The sequence below is a fragment of the Mastigoproctus giganteus genome, chromosome 14 (assembly GCF_048544385.1).
Source record: "Mastigoproctus giganteus isolate SK-2022 chromosome 14, ASM4854438v1, whole genome shotgun sequence".
NCBI lineage: Eukaryota > Metazoa > Arthropoda > Arachnida > Uropygi > Thelyphonidae > Mastigoproctus > Mastigoproctus giganteus.
The window spans coordinates 34,738,908-34,760,032 of record NC_143588.1 but is presented as its reverse complement, the minus strand read 5'-3'; the positions used below and the strand labels follow the sequence as shown (position 1 = coordinate 34,760,032).

General features: G+C 36.3%; 1 protein-coding gene across 4 annotated transcripts in view; it reads right to left on the bottom strand.

The window, feature by feature from the left end:
• Positions 1 to 21,125, bottom strand: part of LOC150075060 (TATA-binding protein-associated factor 172-like) — a 934,682-nt gene that overhangs the window by 838,132 nt on the left and 75,425 nt on the right. For all 4 annotated transcript variants that reach the window (XM_090388242.1, XM_090388245.1, XM_090388243.1 and 1 more), the window contains exon 6: positions 14,701 to 14,837. In XM_090388242.1, the coding sequence (XP_090244368.1) occupies positions 14,701 to 14,837 (137 nt within the window). The remainder of the gene's footprint in view (positions 1 to 14,700; positions 14,838 to 21,125) is intronic.

The window sequence follows — 21,125 nt, the reverse complement described above, 5'->3', positions numbered from 1 at the left end:
TTTTGCTGCTCTAGTCCTAGATATAATCTCAGTATTGTAGTATGGTAGTACTATTATATGATACATGAGTAACACTATGCTACATTATCCTCAGACATAGCAATATATGTATCATATAAAATTACCAATGCTATATCAATTATATTGTAATTGTTTTATTTTAGTGTTTATATATTTTATAAACACTGCAATACATATGGTTCTGTTTACAAACTTCTTGCTATAAGTTTATAAACAGAAACGTGAAATCATAACATTTTGATTTTCGCAATGGCAATGCCCAACTTTACTTTTATGTTTAAATTTCTGAATATTTAGAAATACAAAAATAAATAAATCTCCATAATTATTACATGGAGATTTATTTATTTTTGTATCCATAATTAAATAGTTTTAAAGTGCTCCATAAAGCATTTTAAAACTATTTCTTTACTACGGATTACTTTTGTTAAGCAAAGAACCTCCAAATTAAAAAAATACATATATCCTGAATTTACAAGCAAGCTAACAAACATCAGCCCCAGAATAGCCCATTTCCAGAATTCCATTAATGTATAATTGATTATTACTGTTAGTATTGGCAAAATAATACAAAGAAGCAAGCTTACTCAACAATAACAATTTTTAAAAAAATAAAAATCACCCACTACATTTGAAAATTCCTGCCAATAGTTTGTCCAAACATTCTTTAATTTGAATGCCCAGTTAAAGCCGAAGGTATAATCCAGACACTAGACATTTTGGTTGAAAATCAAATAGAAATTATAGAGATAGGACTTGGGATCTTCCCTATTCACCAACTGTGGGGTTTTGGTTTTTTTTTTTTTTTTTTTAGGAGCATTAGCAACTAAGGCCATATTGCTCCGGGATATGCGGTGGTCATTCCCTGACCTTTCCGCATCCTCCGTATTTGGTGGTGACGGGCTCGAACCCCAGTCTAATCAAGAAGCGTGTGCTACGCACTGCTGCTCCTTCCCACCTGGCTACGGAGGCGCCGCCAACTGTGGGGATGGGGGCTAATTTCACTTTGCATCAGTGATACAGGCTTTGATGAAGTGTCTAATTGTTGTAAGTTGCTAAAACGAGGTCCTGCTGTTTGCAGAAAGGAAAAATTTCTTGGAAAATTTTAAAAATTATCCAAGAAAAACCCAATTGAAAAAGTGGTGGTAAGAGTTTTGCTTTTATCAGAACTTATCATGTTTAATATCAACATCACCATATATGGTATAATCTGTTTTTTATCCTTGGTGTATTTTCTCAGCCCATTGCCTGAAAATCAGAATTCTTTTTCAATAATAAAGACATCCACTCTGAAACTGTAAGACACAATTGTTACACACATCTTTCAATACAAATTGCACAGTATATTAACATTATATACTTTTTAACAATGATGTTTTCTGAAATCCCTTTCAAAATTAAAGAACAAAGATTTGGTTTTAATTCATAAAAGGGTATTCCATGAGGAACGTGATTAATGCATTCCTCTAAATCAGTGGTGTCCGACATACGGCCTGTGGGCCGTATCCAGCCCACAAATAACTTTTATACAGTTCGTGCAGAAAGTGAACTAAAACAGCATTTTAAATTTTGTTAATTATTTCAAGAACCATGTACATTCGATGCTCAAATAAGTGGAAATAAATTAATTTAAAAGACTGTAGTGCTCGTTGCGGCGAATGAATATGTGAGAGTGTTAGCATTAGCATTAGTAGAGGCATATGATGCAAGAAAGCAAGCTTTTGCTTTCTTACATCATAAAGTTTGCAGCATCAGCAAAAAAACAAAAAACAACCCTTCCCATTTCACCCATTCATTCACTCCAAATGTTTGTCTAGTTCTATCTTGAATTCATTTAAGCTATCAACTTACACAATGACAGACGGAATGTTTGTTCCATCAACCACCTTCTGGATAACGACGAATTTCTACAACTGTCTTTCCTGGGTTTGAATTTATGTCCCTTCGGGCGGAAGAATCCCATCAGCAATGAGCTTGCTCAAACCATTCAAAGGCCTTAAACACCACAATCAGACCACCTCACATGTGCCTAGTCTCCAAACACTGCAATTTGCAGTATTTAAGCCTTTCTTCATAAGAACAACCCTTTGTTCCATTCACCAATCTCGCTGCCCTTCTCTGTACTCGTTCCAGCAGCTCTACATCCATTTTAAAATGAAGCCTCCAGACCTGTACTCAAGGTGTGGCCTGACCATTACCTTATACAAGGGGATAATCACCTCCTTATCCCTGCTAGAAAAATTCCTATATATCATTGACAAGACACCATGAGCTACTCTTGCAGACTGTCTGCACTGCTAAGAACATTTCCTATCTGACTGCACAATTACCCCAGGTCTTTTTCATTCTCCACTACACTGAGTGTAGTACCACACAGTTGATTGTTACTCTGGGGTTACAAAGCCTATTGTTGGTGTCATGAATTCTGTTTCTTTTATCTATGCTTTTTATCAAATATGCACATGCCTGACCAGAAGTGCGTGTATATATGAGGTGCTATCAAAATGTTCCGGGATTCCAATTATGGCTTGCCTTATACTTGACCTTGGTGGCAGCGCAAAAGTGTATGTGCAGTACACATCATTGAAAATGTAACACACTAATTTTTCTCAAATCACCCAGTGTGGCCCATGAAACAAATCTAATTTTGAATATGGCCCCTGTACAAGAAAAGGTTGGATGCTCTAAATCATCATATAATAAAAAATCTCAGAAAACATTTTCCATAAAAAATAATGTAACATTCTGAATGAGAGGGTTATATTAGTGAGAGTGAGCACTGCTGTCTGTTTTTATTTTTATGATTTTATTTTAAATATTAGGCTACCTTGGTATTCAAGTAGCAGAATCACACTTTGCCAAGTATAAACCTAATTGCATTATTAATTTTATACACTGGATTTGGAGTAATTAGTGTTTCTTTTTTCTCCATAACAGACTTGGAGAAGTAACCACATCTGTTTTTATAGTCACTTCTGATATGGACATAACACAGTCCATTATACTGGCCTTTGTCTCTCCAAACCACCCCTTCAATCTGTATGTTTCTTCTGTCCGAGGTTCGCTTTCTCCCGCCCACCACTTTTTTTTAAGTATGACCACCACTAGTTACTCAATATGCCTTAATTACTGTATGATATATAGGAATTTTGCTAGCAGAGACAAGGAGGTGATTATCCCTTTGTATAAGGCAATGATCAAGCCACATCTTGAGTACTGCATACACTGAGGTGTGGAGGCCTCATTTTAGGAAGGATGTTGATTTGCTAGAACAAGTACAGAGAAGGGCAACAAGATTGGTAAGAGAAACAAAGGGGTGTGCTTACGAGGAAAGGCTTAAATTCTGCAAGTTGCAGCATCTGGAGATGGCACCTGCAAAGTGATCTGATTGAGGTGTAATAGGGCCTTGAATGATTTGAGCAGACTCAATGCTGACAGGATACTTCCGCTTGCTCAGATTAAGGGACATAGATTCAAATTGAGGAAAGACAATTACATTTGGAGCGACTGGATGGGCAAAAATGGGAACTTTTTTTTTTTTTTTGGCTGATGCTGTACAGCTTGCTTTTTTCCATCATATGCCTCAACTAATGCTAATCCTAATGCTAATGTTCTGTCAAATGACACACCAATTGTATTCAAATAATTAACACCAAACATTTGGTTAATAATTAAATTAAATTATAATTAATTAAGATTACAATTAAATGAATTATAATTATAATCAATTATAATCAAATAATTATTGATAAACATTTAGTAAATTTTAATTACTTGATTGTAAACTGGTTTAATACTGTTAATTATAACTTCATTTTTTATGTTAATTTGCATATTTGAATTTGATTTAGACGTGTTGTTTCGCTCTAATGACATTTAAATTTATGTTGTTACTCTGTAGGTTACGTTGTAATCTACAGAGTACTCTGTTACTTGACTCTTTTCACACGAGTGAAAAGAGTCAAGTACACCTCCTTGGATGGGAAGCTGTGTTCACACTGCACAGTGCAAACACACACCTATATAGTGAAAGGAAGCAGAGGTATTTTGCACAAGCCAGAAAATAAAAATAAAATAATTATATAAAAATAAATAATAAAAATTAGAAGTAAAATTAAATTTATAAAAAATTTTAAAATAAAATAAAAACCTTATCTTGTAGGTAACTATCTGCTTGAATTTTGAATTTCCCCATTCTATCAGCCTCAAGGTGATTACAGTGTGCAAACAAAGAATTCTGAGCTCATGGGAAAGGATTAGTTTTTTTGGAAATTTTTAATGTCTTTTTGATTGATTAACATATCAAATTGTGTGTGACAAATAGTTTAACAGTCTTAGTCACATTTCTAAGTTTAATTTTAAATTTAGCTAAAGATTTTGTAAGTTATAACTTATTATTCGCAGAGCTTTTGTACTGGTGTTGTTTCGGTGCAAATATCATAGCATGTAACTAGTAGCGCAGTGGAATGGTAGGGTTTTAACTGTGATAAATAAATGGCTCAGAGGCATGCCTCATGTAGTTTGGCATATATTTCTTTCTTTTCAGCTAAGAAATTTTACTTTTACTAAGGATATAAATAATTTAAAATTCTGAAAACATAATGGTACAGCATAACATAGAACTTGAACCTGATAGCGTAAGGTACAACATAAAGATGATAGCATAAGGTACAACATAAAGTTGATAGCATAAGGTACAACATAAAGTTGATAGCATAAGGTACAACATAAAGTTGATAGCATAAGGTACAACATAAAGTTGATAGCATAAGGTACAACGTAAACTTGTTAGCATAATACATCACTGCATTTAAAAATCTATTAACTAAGTGTAGTATTGTCAAATAATCAATTAAATTTATTAATTGTCATTTTAATCAATTAAATTGCATTTAAATGGAAATCATGCTCCAGACTAGAGCAGTAAAGCAAAGGGCACAAAGTAGCAGGAGTGCTGTAGCTCAAGTGAGAATTAGAAAGGGCAATTCTTCGACAAATCACAGCCAAACAAAATGTGCAACAGTGTAAAGTTTGCAGACCTTTCTAGAACAGGACGATACAGCCAAAATGGAAGTCTCTGTGTACGTGTTCGTAGAAAGTGTGAAGAAATTACGTGCTAACCCAGTGTTCTGATGGACATTTATGAGAGCTTGAAGATTAGGTTGGATGCCCTCAAAGGAATTAAAATGGGAGGGCCGTCTAGCTCTCAACTGCCCAACAATGGATAAAAGGATGGTTAAGTGGGAGAAGACAGAGGGTGGTAATCAATGGGTGCTGCTCTTCTTGGACTAATGTTATTAGTGGAGTCCCACAGGGTTCGGTGTTGGGTCCACTGTTGTTTTGTATATTTATCAATGATATTGATGAAGGTATATCAGGCTTAGTGTCGAAGTTGCAGATGATACAAAGGTTGGCAGGGTTGTTAATGACAGTAATGGCAGTGTGCTACTGCAACAGGATCTAGATAATTTGGGCAGATGGGCTAAGAAGTGGCAACCACAAATCCACGGTCATTTATTTTAATAATAATATTTCAAAATACTGATAATTATCAAAAAAAAAAAAAAAAAAAAAAACATTATATAAGGAAGTGAGTTTTGTTATGATATCGGTTCGCTTCCCCTCTCCTCCTTCAACCCATGTACTCCAGGCTAAATCGCAATGTAAACGAATCGCAAAATAAACTGAATCACACGAATATAAAAGCCCTCCAAAATAAAGTGTTCCACAGTCTATTTGATTATTAATCTATGCCAGTATATTAATAACCTAATTTGTAAAATAATAAGAGAAGTTAACCTCAATATAGTACGTAAAACACTTCCGTTAATTATTAATTATGATTTTTCACAAAACACTTGTTCACATCTCATGGAACACTACTGTTCGGTGGAACACAGTTTGAGAAATGCTGTTGTAGATAATGATATTAAGAGTAGGAGATATGAGGGGTTACTTACCAAATACAAGGCAATGTTGGGAAAAAGTCGTGAGTTGGGAATGAATTTGAAAGTGTCTGCAATCCTGCACAGATCAATAGGAGGGAGTACACGTTGAGAGCTTTGTCAATCAAATAGGCCCTCTAGCGACTGTGCAAGTCTCGTTGGAATAAAATTCTTCCACAGCATGGTCTGTGCTTGTTAACAGGAGAGACCGTTTTTACAGAGATGAGATATACTAAATAGAAGGGGTGCAAGAATATTTGCAGTGCTATCAGGGCAATGATAGGTGGGTCAAAAAACAGCTAGCTTGGGGGAGGGGAGACACACAGACTAACAGCATTAGTAGAAGCATATGATGTAATAAAGCAAGCTTATACAGCATCAGCCAAAAAAAAAAAACCACCTCCCATTTCGCCTATCCAATCCTTCCTTGAATTTATTTAAGCTACCAACTTCACAACGACAGATAGAAGTTTATTCCAGTAATCAACCACCCGCTGGCTAAAGGCAAATTTACACAAATACAGCAAACCCCCCGCTATTCGCGGGGGTTACATTCCTGAGAAATGTTGCGAATACCGAGTTATGACTTCCATAGTAATAAAGGGGTTCCATTCCAAAGTATGAAATATATAAGAAAAACTAGTCTAAAATTTTGTCTATGTATGTATTATAGGTACCTTCATAATATGACTATGTACATAGACAGTACATAGTGAAATGCAAGCATATGGCATCGAAATGAAAATAAGAAACAGTTTAATATTAAATGTAATATTTATTAGAAATTTCAAACAAATCTTTCAAACCAGCGCCTTTGCTATCAAAAAAACTTATCCCGCCAGTGCTATCACCAGTTTTGCTAAAGTGTTGATAAAGGTGTTTTGCCTTTTCACAAATGATGAGTGAACTTAACGGAATTTTATTTTGAGTTCGGTCTTCTATCCACAGATTTAAAGCCTTTTCCGTTTTTTTCTAATTTAACATCATGCGTTACAGAGCAAATTTTTGAAGCAATTAGCGCATTTTCACGGACACTACGGCGGATTTTTACTTCCGATTTTTTGATTGATCGTACCGTTGACTCATTGATTTTATGTTTTGCCACTGAGGAGACACTTTCACCATTAGAAATTTTATCTAATAACTCAATTTTATTTGCTAATGTCATCACCTTCTTTGATATTTTCACATTTCTCTTGTTATTCGTAGCCATATTTTTGTAGGGGTTAGAAAGAACTTGTCCACAATAAAGTCACGTTCTTCCGTTAACACTCGAAAAAGTCTGTTTTACACTACAAAACGGTAGATTTATCATTTTTGTAAGCATATCAATTTATAAATTGATAAATTTATTCAATTTATAAGCATATAAATTAAAAGCAAAAGACGAAACCTTCCATGACAAGCGCATAATACATACTCAACAAGGATTAGCGAGAAACATCCACGCTCGCGATTTTGTCATCCCTCTCCCCCCCCCCAACCACTGAGCGCTGTTTTGACCGGGAAAGATAATTTTAGCCACGCCCATGTTTTTTTTATGGCAGAAAATATTCACGGCGCTTTAAAATTCACATTTTTTTAGGTTTCATTTTATATTAAATTGGTGATCGCGAATACAGATACCGCGAATAGCGGGGGTTTACTGTATAACTCTTTCATCAATTTGAATTCATATCCCCTGAGGAAGAAATCCATAAGCACTGAGCTTGCTCAAACCATTCAAGGCCTTAAACACCTTAATCAGATCAGACATAACAATTTACAGAACTTTAGCCTTCCTTGGTAAGAGCAACCCTTTGTTCCGCACACCAAAGAGCGGAATTATCAAATATTTGCTAATGCTATCAAGACACTGATAGTTGGGTTGGAAAACTGCTAGCTTGGGGAGATACACAGACTTATAGTTTAACTAGAGCCACAGGCAGAGGTGAAAGTAATCCTTCGCTGTTTCTAATAGAACATGCATCTAATGGTAAATCAGCAGCTTGGAAAGAAAGGTGTCGGGAATTTCAAGCCCTGCTGTGGGTCATTGTGGAACAAGTAAATATATGGGCTGTGCTAAGAGCAAGAACACATGCATGTATATTTAGATGCTAGAAGCACAGGTAATAAATTTGATGAAACTGAAATAATGATTAAGTCATCAAATGCAAACATTACAGAAATAACGGAGACATGGTGTTAATTAGATATAAGTGATGCTGAATTTGAATACAGGTAGTAGTACAATGCACACAGGAAGGACAGACAGGACGAGGAGGGGGTTATGCTCTTAGTTAAGAAGCATATTAAATCTGAAGCAATGCATACAGTCGACATGGATGACCAGTACAATGTTGAGTCAGTTTGGTGTAACACAAGTAGTGGGAAAACAAAAATGAGAGAATACCAAACAGCTATACAGAAAAATAGACTGTGCCAGTAAATCAGAATGTATTATAATAATGGTGGATTTTATCCTTCCAAGTGTTGAATGGAATTTCTGGGTTGGTCACTCACACACTAGCAAGACTTCTGTAGATTTATTGGATGACTGTTTTCTACAGTAGCATGTGAGAGAGGAAATGAGAGGAATCGATATTCTTAATCTGATTATTAGCAGTGATTCTTCATGAATTAAGAATCTGCATGTAAAAGAACCACTGGGTGACAGTGATCACAGTGTACTAATGAAGAATTTAATTAAAGACATAACTACCATGAAGTATAAACAGAAATGATTTTGCTTTCACAAGAGTGACACCAGTGGTCTCAGATAGTTTTTAAATTCTGTGCAGTGGGACCAACTGATGATGCTACCAACAGCAAATTCTAAATGGGAAGCATTCGGGGAATTATTCATAGAAGCCACAAGGTTTTCATACCAACAAAGAAATACTGTTCAAGGCTTAGATCTAAATGGATGTCATGTAAACTATTGAGACATGTAGCAGAAAAGCAAAATGCATGAGATGCATATAAATTTTCAGGTGAGAATTTATTCAGTCAGTAATCAAGTCACAAAGTAGGTTACACAAGCTAAGCCAGATTTTGACAAATCTCTGACAAAGAGTGCAAAGAACAGCAGCAAAGACTTCTATGATTATACTAAACAGTAGAAGGAAGGGGTTGAATCACATTGTGCCACTTCATGTAAATTGGTTAACTGCTGATGACCCTGGTCAGGTTACTGAGAAATTGAATAGGCATTTTTCATCTACTTTCACATATGTGGAATTCTTTAGGGAAGGGGATGCCAGAAGTTTACCAGGAAGAAAAATGATTTGTGACAGTGGAAGAGAAATTGTTGAAGCTAAACATAAAAAAAAAGGTACCTGAGGTGGATGAAATCTATCCAATCATACTAAGGGAGGCAGTAAAGGAGTTAAACAAACCCTTAGCATAATTATGAGAGCATTCTTAAATTCAAGGGAATTCCCTATGGACTGAAGATATGCAAATGTATCCCCAATGCACAAGGGGGGAGATAAAACCATGAGTAATTACAGACTTGTAATTTAACTTCTGTTCTGGGGAAAAGAAATGGAGTCACTGGTTAAAGAAGCACTGCAATATCATCTAGACAAGACTGCAATTATATTTCAAACACAGAATGTGTTTGTTAAGAGGAAGCCTTGTCTGACCAATTTGACTGGCTACTACAATGTGGTCACAAAGGAACTGGATGCAAAAAATAATTTTGTTACCATATACTTGAATTTCAGGAAAGTTTTTGATACTGATTTTGATACAATTTACTGCAATGGATAAAGGGATGGCTGGGTGGGAGAAGACAGAAAGTGGTTATCAGTAGACACTGCTGTATATGGCACACTGTTGTTTTCAAAATTTATTAATGATATTGAAGGTACATCAGGCTTAATGTCTAAGTTTGCAGAAGATAAAAAGTTGGCATGGTGACTCAATCTGATTAATTACATTAATCGGGATGAGCTACTGCAACAAGATCTAGGAAAATTTGGTTGATGGTCTGAAAATAACAGTTGAAGTTTAACACTGACAAATGCATATGGATAGCAGGAATCCCAGATTAACATACCAACTGTGAGGTACTACACTCAGGGTACTGGAAAATAAAAGAGACCTGAGAAGACTTGGGGGTAATTGTGTAGTCAGTTATGAAGTTCTATGAGCAGTGCAGACAGGCTGTCAAGTCAGTTCATGTAGTTTGGTCGGTGATATACAGGAACTTTGCTAGCAGGAATAAGGAGGTGTTTCCTTTGTACAAGTCAATGGTCAGGCCACATCTTCAGTACTGCATGCAGGTTTGGAGGCCTCATTTTAGGAAGGATGTAAATCTGCTGGAATGGGTACAAAGATGGACAACAAGATTGGTGAAAAGAACAAAAGGGAGGTCTTACCAAGTAAGACTTCAGTTCTGCAAATTGCAGCATCTGGAGACTAACCACCTGTTAGGTGGTTAGTCTCCAGATGCTGCAATTGATATGATGCAAGGTGATATGATTGCAGAGCTGACGAACTTGAATGGATTGAGTAAGCTAAGTGTTGAAGGCATTCTTCCCCTTGCTGAGACTACCACCATGGGGGGGGGGCATAAATTCAAGTTAAGGAAGGATGGTTGCATGATAGATGTGCAGAAGTTTGCCTTCAACCAGCAGGTGGTTGATTGCTGGAACAAACTACCGTTTGTTGTTGTGGATGTGAGTGGTTTGAATAAATTCAAGGAAGAAGTAGAGAAATTCTTGGAAGGTATGGTTTGGCAACTATGCATGCATGCGTGGTGTGTGTTTTTGGCTGATACTTTATAAGCTTGTTTTCTTGCATCATTTGCCACTACTAATACAATGATGGTAACATATCAAGAATTAACAACTCAATGGATGAAAGAAAACTTTTGACAATTCAGTCTAAGTCTCTCTCTCTCTCTCTCTCTCTCTCCCCCCCTCTCCTGGTTTTTGTAGCACTCGCCAAAAAAATTTTAAAAATCTATAAAAAAGAAATAATAAAAAGAAATTATTATAAAAAATAAAATGATATAAACTATATACTTCTTTCCTCATGTAGGTAACTGTCCAACTGCCCTTTGAATTTCCCCTGTAAGCATCAACAACTCACGGTGACAATTTATTCCAGAAATTAACAACTTAGTAACTGAAAGAAAACTTCCTAGAATCCAGTCTAAATCTGTACCTGCAAAGTACTGCATATGTGTAGCAGTAACCTCAGAGTAACGCACAAACTGTGTGGTACTACACTCGGGATAGTGGAAAATGAAAAAGACCTGAAGGTAATTGTGTAGTCAGATATAGAGTTCTCTGAGTAATGATAACAGGCTGCCAGAACAGCTCATGGGGTTTTATCAATGATATAGAGGAATGGTGATATCCCACTGCATAAGGCAATGGTCAGGCCACATCTTGAGTACTGCATAGAGGTCTAGAGATCTCATTTTAGGAAAGATGTGGAGCTGCTGGAATGTGTACAGAGAAAGGCAACAAGATCTGAGAGTGGAAAAAAGGGGTGCACTTACCAAGAAAAGCTTCAGTTCTGTAAATTGTGGCATCTGGAGACTATGCACCTGCAAGGTGATCTTTTTGAGATGTGAATGGATTGAGCGAGCTCAATGCTAATGGGATTCTTCCTCTTGCTCAGACCACACACAAGGGTGGGGGGGCACAAATAAAAATTGAGGAAGGATGGTTGCAGAATAGATGTGTGGAAGCTTGCCTTAAGCCAGCCAGAGGGTGGTTGATTGCTTGAAGAGAAATTGTAACTTCCATCTGTTGTTATTGTAGAAGTTGATAGTTTAAAAAATTCATGGAAGGACTAGACAAATGTATTGGAGGGAATGAACTGGTAAAATGGGAGGCATCTTTTTTTTTTTTTTTTTGTTTTGTTTTTTTTTTTGGCTAATGCTGCATAAGCTTGCCTTCTTGCATCATTTGCCAATGCTAATGCTAATTTGAATTTATTTCCTCTAGTTCTGGAATCATTTATAATTGAAGACTTCACCTTCATTCATTTTACTAACCTTCATTTATTTTACTATCCCCTCTTAATAAACCTCTACAAGGTCACCTCTAAGGTACCTAGTTGCCAAGCTCTGTAGAACACATATTCAGTCTTTCCATAATTAGACACAGTATTCCAAATATAGTGCAACATTACAAATGGCTCACAGCAGGATAATGACTACCCTATCTCTACAAGCAAATGTTAAAAAAATCATCGATAGGACACCAAAAATCATCGATGGGTGTTCCTTGCCACCTGTTCTACACTGCTCAGAGAACTTCATGTCAAACTGTATTGTAATTTTCAAATCCCTTTCTCCTTATACTGTTTTTAATTCAACCCTACCAAGTGTATATGTTATTTTTGGGTTGCTATTACCTAAGTATAAGACCTTGTATTTTGCTACATTAAAACATAGCTGCCACTTTACAGGTCATTGCAGTATATCCAAGTTATTCTGAACAAGAACTTGGTGCTGTTCATTAACTACTCTCTCTCAATCTTCACATCATCTGCAAATTTTGACATCATGCCCTCTATCTCTTGGTCTGTCATTTATAAAAATCAGAAAAAAAATAGAGTGTAATTATTTAATTATTCAATCCACTCTTAGATCCACCTTTATGTCCTGGTGATACATTGGCACTTGACGAAGATAAGCATCAGAGGAGCCCACTCCATTTGGCATGAAATAAGATGGGATTGGCTTTTAGAAATGTTGAAATTAATTACATATTCTTTTTTGTAGTGGAGAATTATCTCAAATCATTGTTTAAGGACATAGTGGTGGATATTGCAGAAGTTGCAGTTCTTTGCTGAACTGGAGGGTGGAATGTAGTGTACAATAATCAGCAAAACAACAGAGATTTCTCAATGGAAGTCTCAATATATAGGAATAAAAGAGTAGGCAGAAGAACCAGACCCTTTGAAAAATCTAACATTAATTGAGAAATTAAGAACATAGCCATCTATGCTCTTAATTTCACATACAATGAGGGTTCAATGCAATGAGGGAATAATCATATACAATGCAAAAATTGAAAAATAGTAGGTAATATGAAGGCATATTTAAAAGCCTTTTACACTAAACCTGATTGAAAGCCTTAGAAATGTTGAGAACACAGTAAGCTTCTCCAAATTTCTCTACAGAACCTGCCCTCATATCAGTAACATAAGCAAAGGGACTGCTCTACAGATAATCACTCACAGAATTCATATTACCAATTGTTAAATGGATGGAAGGCTTTATGATAGTGTAAGAGTTAGCACATGATGCATTTCTCCATTACTTTTGGAGAGGTAAGCAAGTCTAATACGATAATAAGTTAATGGGAAGAATTTGGGCTTCAAATTTCATCAGAATTTTAATCAGGGCATGTTATGTTAAATCATCTTGGTTATTACACATAAGGCATTCTTCTCAGTGTACGTCCCCATACTTCCTACTGGTGTGTAACTACTTCCTCCTACCCACTGGTGAGTAAGTGCTATTATTCCTGCAGCATAGAATTATTTAAGATGGGTATGAAGCCACTGGAGAGCACATCTCTGTTCTCAAACTTCTGTTCCCACTCAAACTCAAACTTCTGTTCCCACTGTCTGCCAAAAACTCTTTTAACAAACTGAAGAGGTACATAACTGAAGGAAACATGCCTGGACTATAAGATGTAGGATTCGAGATCCCCGAAGTTTTGACTGTTGCAATGATCTTACTGAGAGCAAGCGAGCATTGCTGTGAAGAAGAATGATTCCCCTCTCAGGATGATCTTTCTACAACACAAACCTTCACCTTCATTGTCAGGAGAAGAGAGGTCACAGAGAGTTAATCGAGGTCATGGAACCACTTAATCGAGGTCATGGAATCATGGAACCATGTTCCAAATGTGCAGAAATCAACCTATCAGAGTCCCAGAAGACCAAAGCCACAATCTCAGCAGCAGCCTTCTAGGTTTTGAATTTTTCATCAGCAAGGAGTTTGCGTAATACCATACCTTTCCATGCCCATTTGTTCTCAGGAGTGAATTGATGGGCCACTGTCTCATTGCACATCATAATTTGGTCAAGAAATATTTTCCTTCCTTTTGTGAAGTCCTAAATATGTAGAGGAAACCTCACCTCTCCATACTTTGTATCTTTGGAATCTATCTTGTGCTCACTTTTTGGAAGCAGAGGTGTATATGAATGGCTGTCTATATACTAACAACACTGATGTTCACTTGTAAAACTTCAAGCACAAAAATGCAGTAAATACATTCAGAATAAACTTCAAGTTTGTTCAGATGACTGATTGATTGTCTGACTGTCAGGCAGCCTAGTAACATAAGGAACCCTGTTCACAATTTCATGACTGCTCCAGAAATGCAGTATAGCAGACTATTCATATAATACACATTTTTTTTACAGTAATTGAATCTAATCTCAAACTGTATACATGTCTTTGGTGAACACTAGCCCATTTCGAGTATTCCTTCAAAATAAAATAAAATAAAAAAAAAAAAAAAAAGATTACACATCATGGTTCCACCTTATCAACTTCTAAGGATGTCTCAACTTGCAGTATCACTAAACATATCATGCAAGTATGGCTAACATGAGGAGACAAGTATAAAATGACACTGCTATCAACATCGCTGTTTGCAAGAATCAATGAAGTTTCTCGGTCAAGTGTGCATTGCCTTGTATAAGACTTAACACTCTAAGAAATACAATAAAGCCATTATTCAGATTAACTTTAATTAGAAAAAAACAATCATACCTCTGATTATCACTCCTTGCTTCCACTGAATCTCTTGATTTTTGTTTGCCATAAAGTTTTATTCGCTTTTTCGATTTATTAATGTCCTGTGGATTAATACTTGATATCTGAGATTGGACAATTTCTGCTAAATCCACCTGTAAAATTGTAAGAACACAATGAAGGAAGAAAGTATTTTATGAATAGGCTGTGCACAATACATTTTATAATTACTGAAATATAATTTAAAAATTTTAATTTCATTAAAAATCTACAGATCGTACTAGCACTATTTCAAACAGATCAAAGAATAATATCAATGCTACATGTTTAAACTTTAAAGGAATAATATAGCCTAACACTTTTTCCTCCACAATAATGAAAAATAACTTTTACTAAAGCCTTTAAATGAGAATGCGGTTGATAACTACTATGAACAAGTGTCAGTACTCCAGCTCATACATTTTTTGCCATGTATGATGTCTGTACAAGTTTGTGTTTTCAATCTGATTTGCATGTTATGAAAGCTGAAAAAATAAATTTTTCCAAAAATAACTCAAGACAAACCTACACTTCCTTACTCTGCTCTTTCCCTCCATCTCCATACTATAGTTCCCTCTAAACTGCACACTCATGCAACTCTAGAGTGATTTTAGAAATGCAAGGCACTAAATTTTTTTAGTGTGCACTACATTATAGAATGTACCTATAAAGACTTGTGGAATTTGCAGAATCTCAAGGACTGTCAGTAATGAACACTTTTTTCAAGAAAAGGGTGAACAGAAAGTGGACATGGAACAGTCCAAATGGATTAACTACTAATGAAATTGACTTCATCCTCACTAACAGAAGATATATAGTGAATGATGTTACCGTCCTGAATAAGGTAAATGTTGGAAGTGATCACAGAATGGTAAGATGTACACTTGATATAGATGTAGGAAAGGAAAGGAAAAAACTGACTCGAGTAAATAATACAAAGGTCTTTGAAATAACAGAGGAGGAGAAAAAGCAGTATGTACTGGAACTTAAGAACAAGTTTGAGCTTCTGCAAACTGCTCAGGACCAAGATATCGACGAGGAATATTACAACTTTCTGAAAGTGATAAAGCCCAAGAAACCTATAGGGAAACAGAAATCCAAAGAAGAAAAAATTAGTCAAGAAACACTTGTCATGATGAACCAAAGACGACAAATGAAGAGCAAGAAAAACACTGACAGGGAGAAAATTGAGTATACTGAGTTATGCAAAGCCATTAGAAAGAGACTCAGAGAGGACATAAGAAGATTTAACACAAGAAAAGTAGAACAAGCATTAAGGGAAAACAAAGGATTTAAATCAGCAGTCATGAGCAGTAATACAGAAAGACAAATGATACTGAAACTGAAGAATAGCGATGGTGTACCTATAAACAGCAGAGAAGGCATAATTCAAATAGCAGAAGACTACTATAGAGAATTATACAAGGAGCGAGGGAATGACACCAGCAGCGGGGAACATGGATTGCAAAGTAGCAACACATACGACATACCCGATATTCTTCCTGATGAGGTAGAACATGCATTGAAGAAAATGAAGAATCGGAAAGCCCCGGGGGAAGATGAAGTTACTGTAGAGTTGTTAAAATTGGGAGGAAGAGACATAACACAAAAACTGGCAAGGCTCTTCACAAAGTGCATTAGAAAAGGTGTGATGCCTAAGCAGTGGAATAATGCAATCATAGTTTTGCTGCATAAGAAAGGAGATAAATCAGAAATTGGAAATTATAGACCAATTAGCTTGTTATCCCATATCTACAAGTTGTTCACAAGGGTCATTACTAATAGATTAGAAAGAATACTTGATGAGAATCAACCGAAAGAGCAAGCTGGCTTTAGGACAGGATTCTCAACTATGGATCACCTTCACGTAATGTCACAGCTAATGGAGAAAGCAAATGAATATAAAATACGATTATGCCTGGCATTTGTGGATTATGAAAAGGCATTTGACTCCATACAGCATAAGGCAATGTTTCGGGCACTGGAAAGACAAGGCATAGATACTCCATATATTATGATTTTGAAGAAAATATATGAGAGTGCTACATCCTTTATTAGACTAGACAAAGACAGTAGCAAATTTAAAATCGAGAAAGGAGTTCGACAAGGAGACACAATATCTCCGAAGCTGTTTACTGCTGCCCTTGAGGAAGCTTTCAGAAGATTAGACTGGTCGCAGAAAGGAGTCAATGTGAACGGAGAGTACCTAAACCATTTACGATTTGCAGATGACATTGTGGTCATAAGCCATGATCCCAAAGAATTAGAGGAAAATCTTAATCAGTTATGCACAGTTAGTAAGGATTTTGGACTAAAGATGAATATGGCTAAAACAAAAGTAATGATGAACAAGTATGCCACGGAAAGGGAAATAATGATTGAAGGAGCAGTAATTGAAAAGGTGGAGTCATATACTTATCTGGGACAAGTTATTAGCTGTAATAATGATAAATGGCTGGAAGTCAAGAGAAGAATAAATTTTGGATGGATAGCATTCAGGAAATATAGTCACATACTGAAGAGCAATATCCCAGTTTGTCTGAAACATAAAATAATGAACCAATGTATACTCCCCACCATGACTTATGGAAGTGAAACTTGGGCACTCACCAAAAGAATGGAAGAGAAGCTAAGAACTACACAGCGAAGAATGGAACGAATTATATTGGGAATCAGACTGTTAGATAAGAAGAGAAACACATGGATTAGGCAGCAAACTCAAGTAAAGGACATTCTTATCAAAACTAAAGAACTAAAATGGTCTTGGGCAGGACACATAGCTCGAAGACATGATGACAGATGGACTAAGAAAATAACAGAATGGTACCCAAGAGGAGCTAGAAGAAAACCTGGAAGACAAAGGCGGAGATGGATAGATGAAATTCATGAGTTTCTGAGTAGTAAATGGATGGCCAGTGCTCAAAACAGAAGGAACTGGAAAGTTGCTGGAGAGGCCTTTATCCTGCAGTGGATTGAAAATGGCTGATGATGATGATGATGATGACATTATAGAATGGAGTAGAGCCAATCATAGCACACCTGAGTCCCAGCATGCCATTCACTCCTCCTCATAAAGGGTTATTTCTGTTACAGGAATATAAATTATGCTTTATGTCTGAAACAGATACATAAATTTTGCTTTAAATCTAAACCAGATGCATAAATTACGCTTTATATATCTTAAGAACCAGATGTGAAGGCAAACTCAGGCGAACCACGGCATAAAAAATTAAAAGAAATTATTTTTTGGGGGGAAACACCTCCTCACCAATAAGAGATTGCTTTGTCTTACTGTCAGGTAAAGATTTATAGGAGGCATATATGGATTATTCTCTGAATGTTCATTCTGTAGTTTATAAAATTTGTTAAAACTGTCAGTTTCATAAACCTAATTTTATATTTATAACGTCTGTTTAATGTAATAGTAATAGTTATCCGTTATTAATTTGTTTATTTTCCAATTCATGGGTAAAAATTACATGTAATTATTATTATTAATGATTATGATCATTAATTATTTCTGAGTTATGCTGCACACATCTCCAGAAATCAGCCAACTGTAGTCTTGACTGAAGAAGCCTTTAAGAATTCCTCCAGTTCCAGTGGGATTCAAAGCCAAATCTCACAAGAACTGGAAAAAATCACTTCACTGTCAAGAGGAAATTGTCAAAACCCATATTTATTGTAATGACTCAAGTGATACTCCAAAAGACTGGAGATGTGCAAATGTTTATAAAATAGAATTTATACAGGTGATTCCAAAGGTGAAATGGGTAATTACCTGTGAGTTAGTTACAGGTAACTCCTGTGAAAGATAAAATTATGATATCCATGATAAGGATAAATTGCAGAAGGATCTGAACAGAAATTAAATTACACACCTATCAACTTTTTTCACTCTTCTGAAGATTTCCAGTACCATTTGTGTGCCTTTCTGATTTTCCAACAAGTTTCCACTTCTTCTGATTCAGTCAAATTTTTATTTATTTTTTTTTTAATATACAAATACGAATGCGTTATGCAATATTTATTGAAAAACTGCTGCCTGGTACCGTTGTCCTCTTTAACATGAAGAATACTCAATATATACTTATTACTCAATATTACTCTATATCACACATGAGCAGTATCAGCACATTTCAGATGATTTATTTTCTTGGAAATGGTTAATCCTCCTAATTATTTGCTCTTAATAATATTTTTGTTGATTTATTATCTGTGAGTACCATTTAAGTATTAATATATTAATAATATAAATATTCCAGTAGAGACCAAGGTGACTATTCCTGTATATAAAGCAATGGTTAGGCTACTCCTTGAATATCGCATACAGGCTTCGAGATCCCACTGTATGGAAGATATGGTTGGTTGTGTTGGAGACGGCACAAAGAAAGTAGAGTGATTGGTTGACTGCACAAATGGGCATTCTTATCAAGACAGACTGTAAGCTACAGTGCTTGAAAGCAAAGCATCAATGAGATGAGGGATGTCCTGATTGAGTAAAATGCTGAGGGAATTTTTATACTTAGTCATATGAGATTGTCGGGGAGACATAAATTTAAATTGAGAAGGAATAATTATAGACTAGATACAGATGTTCAAAAATTTTCCTTCGGGCAAAGAGTGACTGACTGTAATTACCTGAAAGCATTAGATAAATTAAGTGAAGGAAGTAACAATGGTTACTTTATTTATTTTTTATTTATTTTTTTTTTTTTTGCTGCGTACTACGAGATTGCTTCGTTGCATCATTTTGCTAATATTCCATAATGTAAGCAAAATATTTCAGATTTGTTTTGTGAGTCTGAGGAAATATGTACATGCAATATACACTCACTGACCACTGAATTATGACCACCTCCCTAATACCATGTTAGGCCACTGTTTGCACAGATAACAGCCACCATTTGCCTAGTGGCAAGAAGATGTCCATAGGGCTGCAGCCATGCTGCCTGCAAGACTTTCCACAGTATCAGAATAGATTATGGTTGTGCGTCCAAACACCTCACTTCCCATTCCAAAACATTCCACAGGTGGTCAATTGGATTGAGGTCAGGCAAATGTGGAGGTCAATCAAGATGGGTAATATCTTCACTTGTGCACAGTGGCAGCCCGATCACATGGCATATTATCATCTTGGAAGATCCCATTTTTTCTGGAAAAAATGCAATGTGGCAGGATGCACATGATCTCCTAAGAGCAGCCGGTAGACCTCACCAGTGAAACGTTGGTCCATACGCATCAGGGGTTCTAATTCTTGCCAGCAAATCATGTCCCATATTAGGCAACTATTGCCAGCTGCCTGGAGAGTGGGCAACATGAACAATGGGTCCATGAACTTGTGTTGCTTGCACCACACACAAAAGCACCCATCAACATGTTGCAACAGGTATCTGGACTCACCAAACCAGCACACTCATTTCCAGCCTTCCACTGTCCAACCAGTGTGTTGTTGACACCACGGCATTCAGTGGTGAGGAGAGATTGTCTCTTGGGTTGTCTGCTGTGGAATACCATATGTTGAGTGTTTTGCAGTACATCGTCACTTGGGATATTGTTCTTGTATACACCATATTATATTATGATGTCAACTGTCATACAGTGACCTGCCATTGAGCCCATACAAAGTCCTTGACAGTTTGGTTGGCAGGAGGTAGTTTGACCAGTTCAACACCATTCTTTGCACACCTAAACCACAGTGGACTGTAAGCAACTGACAAGACGTGACATTTCAGATAGGGAAGCACCCGGCGCATGGGCTCTCACAATCATGCCCTTTTGAAACTCCATGATATCTTTACTACATCCCATAACTTTTTCAATCATTTTATAATTAAAAACATAAAACCACTCCCCATTTAATTCTAAATATAGGAAGAACTGCCAAATAAAATCATAACAGTTATGGAGGTTTTGTGAAAGCTTTACCTCAGGAAGGTCTCCTGCTTCAACTACCTTTGTACTAAATTCCCATTGACTACCCAAAAAGCTAAAACAAGGCATTTTTGTTCAACCTCAAATTCAAAAACTGATGAAGGACCAAGATTTTGAGGGAACTATGAATAAAAGAGAAACACAGGCATGAATTAGCTTCGGGTCTGTTAGCGAGAACTTCTTAGGGAACAACAAGGGTCCAAACTACAAGCATATAGTTGAAAAAAAGTTGGCAAACTTCAAGAAGCTGGTTGTTATTGTTATTTTGTTTTTAGGAGCATTAGCAACTAAGGCCATATTGCTCCAGGGATATGCGGTTGTCATTCCCTGACCTTTCCACATCCTCTGTATTTGGTGGTCACGAGCTCCAAGTTGAAAATATGTTGGCAAACTTCAAGAAGCTGGTTGTCGTTGTTATTTGGTTTTTAGGAGCATTAGCAACTAATGCCATATTGCTCCGGGGATATGCG